General features: G+C 39.8%; 1 protein-coding gene across 1 annotated transcript; it reads right to left on the minus strand.

Annotated features, from left to right (window-relative positions):
- Positions 1-1,461: 1,461 nt before the first annotated feature.
- Positions 1,462-8,257, minus strand: LOC102198984 (zinc finger protein 771-like). The gene is made up of 5 exons (XM_005755044.2): positions 7,818-8,257; positions 6,782-7,729; positions 5,806-6,021; positions 4,111-4,341; positions 1,462-2,549 (listed from the first exon to the last, which is right to left on the minus strand). Exons 2-5 carry the CDS (start codon positions 6,783-6,785, stop codon positions 1,624-1,626), a joined length of 1,377 nt encoding a protein of 458 aa, XP_005755101.1. The 5' UTR covers positions 6,786-7,729; positions 7,818-8,257; the 3' UTR covers positions 1,462-1,623.
- Between the last annotated feature and the right edge of the window lie 197 nt (positions 8,258-8,454).

The raw sequence follows: 8,454 nt of genomic DNA on the forward strand, positions 1-8,454 counted from the left end.
GGGGCGATTCTAGGATCAGAGCTTTGGGGGTGCTGAGCACCCAGAGAGCTGCCCAGCCAGCCAAGATACACTTTACTCGTCACAATGAGACTTCTTGCCTGTCTCTGTCAGTCCCTGCATCCTCCCTGTCCTCGTCGTCTATTGTCTTCGTCTCTGTTATCAGTCATCATAACTTTTGTCTGTAACAAAACCATAAAATCTGATAAAGGTTATTTAAATGCTGCAAAAGAAGAATGGATTGGAATTAAAAAAAAATACACATCCTAACCTTAATTACTGGGGGAGAATAATGAGTGACGCTCATAGTGAGTAAAAAGTAAACTGGGTGCATTTTTTGGATAGAGATTCACTTTTAATGTGCATGTATAATATAATACAGATGCATAAAAACACTCCGAATTTGACCAATTTAATAATACTAATTTTGTGTTAGATTCATAAGATTTATGAGTTTCATGCTTTCATAGTGGTCCTTAGGAGAGCTTGACATTTTTATCAGCTGGTACACACTGTAAAAAGTTTGAAAACACTGATAAGGTAAGTGTATGTGTGCTTTTGGAAAACATTTAAAGCTGCAGTACAGAATCTTTGAAACAAGCTTAAAACATTTTTAGAATATAAACAGAGCATCTGCTTCTCTTTACAGCGCCTCACGTACGTACTGCGGCAGTCATACAGACAACTGGATGGTCCAAAAGTTGGCCGACCTATTACTGGCTGAGGTTTTAGTAGAGTTGTGGCTGAACCACAAAAAAATATATAATTAATTTTACTCCCTAATCAATTATAACGTGAAGTTGGAATGTTGTTAAAGAGGGTCAAAAATGTTTCAACCCAGTTTGTTTTGCAGAGTCTGTATAGCAGCTTTAATATAGAGAGAACACAACTTCCAGATTGTGTGAGTAAAATTTGTTTGTTTTTTTCTTTGTCAGTTTAACAGTTTCTGTTGTGCCTGTCACTGTTCCCTGTCTGTTTCCTTACCTGGTTCTTCCTGACCTTGTACTTTCTCCTCACATTCTCCTCTTTCCTCTCTCCCTCTTCGGACTGACAATCATATACAAATAGATTTTATTCGATTAGATGAAAAATTACATTCATATAAAAAAAAAATACTATTAAGATCACTAACAAAAAGTCCTCTCAGTTTACTTTCAACCAAAAGGCAAATAACCAAACCACACGAACATCTAATAAAAGATAAATATTGAAACACTGAAGCACCCCCAAAAATGGGCTAAAATCACCCCTGATTGCCTTCATGTTTTTCTGTCTTTTATCCTCAATTACTTTGACACAAAGCTGTGACGCTTACACCTTTGATAAAGTCTTGCAAGTGTCAGCTTTCTTTTTATAGATATAAAGATATGGATATGTACTGATACGTGATCAGAATAATAATATTTCTAACTGAGGCAAAATTTCCCAGATTCAAATCGACTCAAATCAAATCAAATCGTGGATCGAATCAATTCTAGAAATCAGTGACGATGTCCAGCCCTAATAATACTACAGATTTTCATGCCTTTAAAACAAGTTGCACTAACAAATGTAAGCTATAAATTTCACTAATTAGGGGATTCTACAACTTTGGACAGTTTGGGCCCTCTCTGTGACTCAGACTTCTCACCTGTGTGAAGTCGCATGTCTCTTCAACTGTAGGTTTAGACGAAATCTTTCCCCACATGTGCTACAGGAATATGGCTTCTCACCTGTGTGAATTGTTATGTGGGATTTCAACCTTGATTTAAAATGAAATCCTTTCCCACAAGTGCTACAGGAATATGGCATCTCACCTGTGTGAATTTGCATATGTCCCTTCAACTGTGTGTTTAGACGAAATCTTTCCCCATATGTGCTACAGGTATATGGCTTCTCACCTGTGTGAATTGTTATGTGGGATTCCAAACTTGATTTTAAATTAAATCTTTTCCCACAAGTGCTACAAGAATATTGTTTCTCACCTGTGTGAGTTTTGATGTGCCTAGTCAAGTCTGAATTATAATGAAATCTTTTCCCACAGGTACTACAAGAATGTGGCTTCTCACCTGTGTGACTTTGCATGTGTCTATTCACGTGTGACATAAAACGAAATCTTTTCCTACAGGTGCCGCAAGAATGTGGTTTCCCACCTTTGTGAATTTGTACATGTTGATTCAAGTTTGGTTTAGAATTAAAGTTTTTCCCATAGGTGGTACATAAATGTGCTGTCTTGGAATTTTGAACTGTCAGTCCCGATACAATTTGCGCTGACTTTATACTGTGTGAATTATCATCCTTTCTTTCATCCTGATCTGTGTCAGTAGAGTTGTGAGAAAGGAGCTGGTCACTGCTTGGTCCTGGTTCACTGTGGTCACTTTCTTTACAGGCAGAAAATGTTCCGGTCTCCTGCTTTTGTACAAGCGGTTTTCCCTCTTGAGTGGTACTGAGTTTCTCCTGTTCCCCTTTAATCTGCGAAGGATCCTCCTGGTCCAGAGTGGAGTTGTTCTTCCGGTTGCAGACCTGCTGATCTGTGAGCCCTCCCTCATCCTTACAGTCATGTTGTGGTAAATCTGAAGCAACAGATTAAAAAAAAAAAAAAAGCAAAAAAAGACATACATTTGAGAAATTACAAGGTAACCATTAGCAGGTCTCCACATGGTAAGCATGTTGCACAGATATACCAATTACAGGCATGTTGGAGGGACAAGTTGTTTTGCAGAGGACACTCCTCTTATGATCAATTTAAGTTTGGAATTGTATATTCCAGAAAGCAGAATATAAAATCTGTTTAAATATTTTTTTCCATTCCATGCTGCAGAGAAAACATGTAATTCTTTAAACTGCCCAAGCAAAAAGAGAATCGATTGGGCGGAAATTTTAAATTGAAACAATTGTCTTCTTCCTTCCTTCTTCTCATAAATATTACTCTGTTGGAATTTGTGTGATATAGGGTGACTGTTGAGTCTTTGTTTTAATGTGCATGCGTCAGCTCAGTAAATGTCTAAAACAGTTGAACTCTTTTCAAACTCTGGCGTTGAATTACAGATATCGCACATTAATTAATATAAACAGATCATCCACGATGAGAAAATAAAGACAATATACAGTGAGGAACATAAGTATTTGAACACTCTGCGCTTGTGCAAGTGGCTCCTCCCTGAGTCTGCCAGAGGTTTCTTTGCAAGTACTCCCACTTAGAAATCATGGAGGGGTCTGAAATTCACATTCAATTAAGGAAATCACATTGTATTATTTCTAAAAAAATAAAGAAAAAAATAAATTTGTTTGTATTGCACTGCTCCACATAATACATAGACACCCTCTAATCTTAAGATTAGGTTCTGGGGTGGCCTAGCCAGTCTCCTGACCTAAGTCCTCTGGAAGAACCTTTGGAGGGAGCTGAAACTGTGTTGCTCAGTGACAGCCCCACAAGCTGACAGATCTAGAAGAGATCTGTGTGGAGACCTGTACAAACCTGGTCAAGAACAACAGGAAGCCTTTGACCTCTGTAATTGCAAACAAAGGCTTCTGTACCAAAGATTAACACTGATTTTCTCAGGTGTTCAAAAACTTATGTGGATGGTATTGGAGCCATGGGTGGCTTCAAACGATCCACAATCATCCCTGTGACCAAGAACAACAAGCCCTCATGCCTGAATGGCTACTGGCCAGGCTCTTAAAAGTTTATTTTGTCACCCAGAAAGAGTAATATTAAAACTAAGTAGCTGCCACCATTGATGGAAACTGGATTTGGGTGGGCCACGCTACGAATTCTAGGATATGTTGGGCCACGAAGTATACACCCGACCCATCCTTCAAATCTGGGTAAAAGGAGGACACACTTGTCGGACGCATAGGAGTTTCTTGGACATTGGAGAGACCAAGCAACCGCTTCATAAATGCATGGCACAAAAAAGAACCACCACCTTGATGGACAAGACTTAGCTGAGAGGCCAGAAATTTTGGCTCTTAAAACATGCGTCAGTTTCCTTATTGGAGTTGGTCCTTCGATTCTTCATGCACCTCTATAACATATCGCTGAGGTCAGATTAGGACTCAACATGAGTTATATTCAGTTTTGTATTAAGAAATCTACCTACAATTTGACAGTTTGACTACAATTTTGCATACCTATTCTGTTTAACTTTACTTCAGGGTTCCACATGATGCCTAGTTCCTGCCCAGTCCAGACGACGATGCCTTTGGTTTCCTGGTTACGTGCAAGCTGCTCTCCTTCCTGATTGGTGTACATTTCCTCCTGTTCCGGGTCTTCTTGGTTGAGACTGGGGTTCCTCTCCTGGCTACAGACCTGCGGGTCATCCAGATCCTCATTTTCCTTACAATTATGTTGCTGTGGGAGGTCTTGATGGAACAAATGACAACAAACATGAAAAAAGTTACACTGTGAGCATGTCTCTCAGATATGTGAGCGATGTTTAAGGTGCACAAATTTTTTAAATATTATCTCTCGTGCGGTTGGCAGCAAGGCAAAATGGCTGCGTAATTTCTGAGCTCCTCGTGGTCGAGCAAATTTCCCCTTAAATTCAAGTTCTTTTTACTACTTGTATGTTTAAAACAATGCAGGGGTGGGGACAAAGACAAAGAAAAAGAACAAGATACATGAACCAACTGAACAGTATTTTCCAGAAGAGAGAGAGAACACGCATGCGGATATGGCTAACTCAGATAAAGAAAATGGCGAGGGGGACAAACTCAAATCTTTGCAAGAGGGCATTAAAAATATCAGCCAACAAATCTTTGACCTCCGGACGGAGATGAAAGCTGACTTCAACGCATTCAAAGAAGATTTCAGGCGTGAGTTGAAAGAAGACCTGAATAAATTCAAAAAGACACAAACCAACAGCTAACGGCTAATAAGCTAGCAGTCCAAGAATACGGTGAGAAACTTGAGGAAGCCGAAACACGAGTGGCAAAAAGCTAGAAGCCCTTCAGTCTAGATCGACAAGAAATAACCTGCGAATTTACGGAGTCCCAGAAGGAGAAGAGGGCAGCTCTGTAATAAGCTTTGTTGAAAATGTGATCAGAAGAGAGAGGCTAATACCTGATGGCACTGACCCTGAAAAATAGCCACAAAAAGTTGCGATGGATAAGCTTGGAAAATAGTTTTAAACCAGGACAATATGACAAGGCTTTCAAAGAGTGGACCAACAGGGGCCTGACTGCTTTCTGTTTAATTACCAAAAGGGACAAAGGTAGGAGCTTTCAAGAGCTTAAAGACATGTTTGAATTGAAAAACCAGGATTTGTTTCGATATCTACAACTTCGAGACTACTAAAATAAAGAGATAGCTGAGGCTGAGATGATTAACTCTTTTAATTGAAATGATGTGCAACGCCTACCAGCAAAAAACAACAGAAATCTAAATTATACCTCAATTTGATGAAGAACCAAAGATTTATCTTCTGGTCTTGCTCTAAAAACCACTCATTCTGGAAAACAGTGGGTGATAAGGTTTTAGGTTACAAGGTTCCTGAGGACTGTACTACAGTATTTTTAGGAAATATTGATGATAAGGTTAAAAGAGAGGATTTATATTTAACTAAGATTCTTCTCACTGCAGCAAGAAAAGCCATTACCAGGCTGTGGCTTAAACCTGAGACTTCCTTCACTGGACAAACATAATTCAAAATTTTTGTTTTTTATTAAACAAACAGAAGATGTTGAACCCGGTTTATATTTTACAGTGCTAAGAGAAAACATGTCTTCAGTGAGGTAGTATGCTAGACGGTAATACACGCCACGTGTCTTTGTCATGTCATCACCCAACGTTTTAATATGTAATCTGTATATTACAGTTTTGCATACCTACTGTGGTCAGCTTTACTCCAGATTTCCACAACAAATCCACCTCTTCCCCAGTCCACACATTAATGCCTTCAGCCTCCTGCTTCAGTTCAAGCTGCTCTCCTTCCTCACTGCTGCACATTTCCTCCTGTTCCTCTCTAGTCTGTGGAGGCTCTGGGTCCTGCTGGTGGAGACTAGAGCTCCTCTCCTGATCACAGACCTGCTGATCATCCAGACCTTCATCAACAAAGGGACACAAGAAAATGGTGACTAATGTGATGATAAGAAGGGTCATCTATTGAGAATCAAGCTTATGGTTTCATAAGCTGGGGTCTCATTTTTAGATGCCAGTGATCATCACACAATGTGAAAAAACAAACAAACAAATGAAAAGTAACATGATCTGAATATTTTAAGCATTTGAAGAAGGCAGATAAGATATGTTGTTAATTCTAATCTTTTGATATTTTACTGATAAATATACACTGACTGGTTACTTTATTAGGTACACGTTGCTAGTACTAGTGATAGATAGTAAGTGATGATTCTGCAATGAATCATTACTTGTTATTAATCACTGGCTCTCTTCCAGAGCATGTGTTTGTTTCCCTCTTCCTCTCTCACCCCAACCAAATGTTCCTCAGATACTTTGGTCCATATTGACATGAGAGTTTCAGACAGCTGCTGCATATCTGTCAGCTCCACATGCGTGATTCAAATCTCATGTTCCACCACATCCCAAAGGTGCTCTATTTTGTTGAGAGCTGGTGACTCTGGAGACCACCCGAGTACAGTGCAGTGTCATTTTAAGTATGTGTGGAAAATATCTCAACCACCATTGCACCATCACCTGGTGTGGTGGTGTAATGGTGTTGTAGCTCATTACACTATTCTATTGTTGTAGCCCATCACCTGGCTTTTTGATACGAGTCATATTCATTTCTGTATCATAAAGTATAGTATAGTTTACTGAGCATGAACATGAAACTGAACATACCCATCCTGGTCAGCTCTACTCCAGGTTTACACAACAAATCCAGCTCTTCCCCGGTCCAGACATGAATGCTTTCATCCTTCTGCTTCAGTTCAAGCTGCTCTCCTTCCTCACTGCTGCAGATTTCCTCCTGTACCTCTTTAGTCTGTGGAGGCTCTGGGTCCTCCTGGTTGAGACTCCTCTCCTGGTAACAAATCTGCTGATCATCCAGACCTTCGTGTCCAACGAAGGGACACAAGCAAATAGTGACTGAATGTGATGATAAGAAAGATCAAAAAGGATTAAAAGGAAACTGAGAATCAAGCTTATGGTTTCTTGCATTGTTGCAAATGTTGCCACAGAAACAATCACTCATCTAGGATCTATTTTTTAGATGTGGCTGCCAGTGATTATTACACAATGTGAAAAAACAAAAACAAACAAATGAACAGCAGCATGATCCCAATATGATAATGAAAGATTAAAGTGTTTAATGAAGGCAGGTACCACTCTCTGTAAATTATACAGATGTTTGTGCTGGAAAATGCTAACAGATAAGCAGTCTCTAAAATAGTCAGATCAGCCAGTGCAGCACAATCACCCACACCATGATCAAAGTGATCACCGTTATTGATCGCCAACACGAGCCGAAACGCTAGAGTATTTGAACACGTCTACCAAAGAAAGATGCCGGTAAGTCTATTTACACAGATGAAACTTCATACACTTTACTGTGGTGTATTACTATTGTAGATCAATGCATTTATCCACACATTCCAAATGCTTCCAAAGCATTGGCAGGAATTGTCCACATGCCCACCATGTGGCCAACTCCTCAGTAAGGAAAATCGCTATCCGGTCTTTAAGTGATGACGTGAGGAATCCTGCTTCCAGTTTTCCAGATTAACTGGCGTCGCAGATCAACTGGCTTTGGTCGAACAGATGTGTGGTAGACTTGCCTTTCAGGAGCCGCTACCGACAAAACAGCAAATAAACAGCAAATATTTAATCTGTGATATTTGTGAGGTTACCTCAAACACACAAAATGTCGCGAGTTTACCTGGATATTCTCATGCAGGAGGCGATCGCGAAAACAGCAAACAATTAACACCACGCCGATGCTGCTCACGGGACAGCAAGAGTAAACGATCGGGAGAATCCTGTAGTTGTTATCGCTCCCCTCGTACGTTCTATTACTCCGATTTCAGAATCACAACTAAAGCGTGCAGTTTACTTTGTGTGCACTCAAATGGAGTCGAGTCAACTAGCTCCACCTGTGGCTAAGTGCCATAGCCTACAGCCAGATTAACTTGTGACAGACATCTGCACCTGGCTCCATCGCCACGTTTGAATTTGTTTCGTGCACAATACATTTGGAACTTTCTGTTTTGTCTGTTTTTGTGTCTTGCAAATAAACCTTTAAAATACATGAAATGGTATCATGTATTTATTTTTGGCCTACATCAGTAGGAAATGCCAAATTATATACACAAAGTTACATAAATCACTACTCAATCATGATGATTTCAGTATTTCTTCCCATAACAAAGAAAGAAAGAAAGCACCCGCTGCTTGTTGCGAAGAGCGATACGCGCTTTCATGTCAAAAATCGTCATAAATAAGAAAAAGTCGCCAGATTTGTCGCTAGTCGCTTTTTAGAAAAACAGAGTCGCTAAAGGTAGTGATGTGACGTTCTG

The sequence above is a fragment of the Pundamilia nyererei genome, unplaced genomic scaffold (assembly GCF_000239375.1).
Source record: "Pundamilia nyererei isolate P.nyererei 1_Seehausen unplaced genomic scaffold, PunNye1.0 scaffold00866, whole genome shotgun sequence".
NCBI lineage: Eukaryota > Metazoa > Chordata > Actinopteri > Cichliformes > Cichlidae > Pundamilia > Pundamilia nyererei.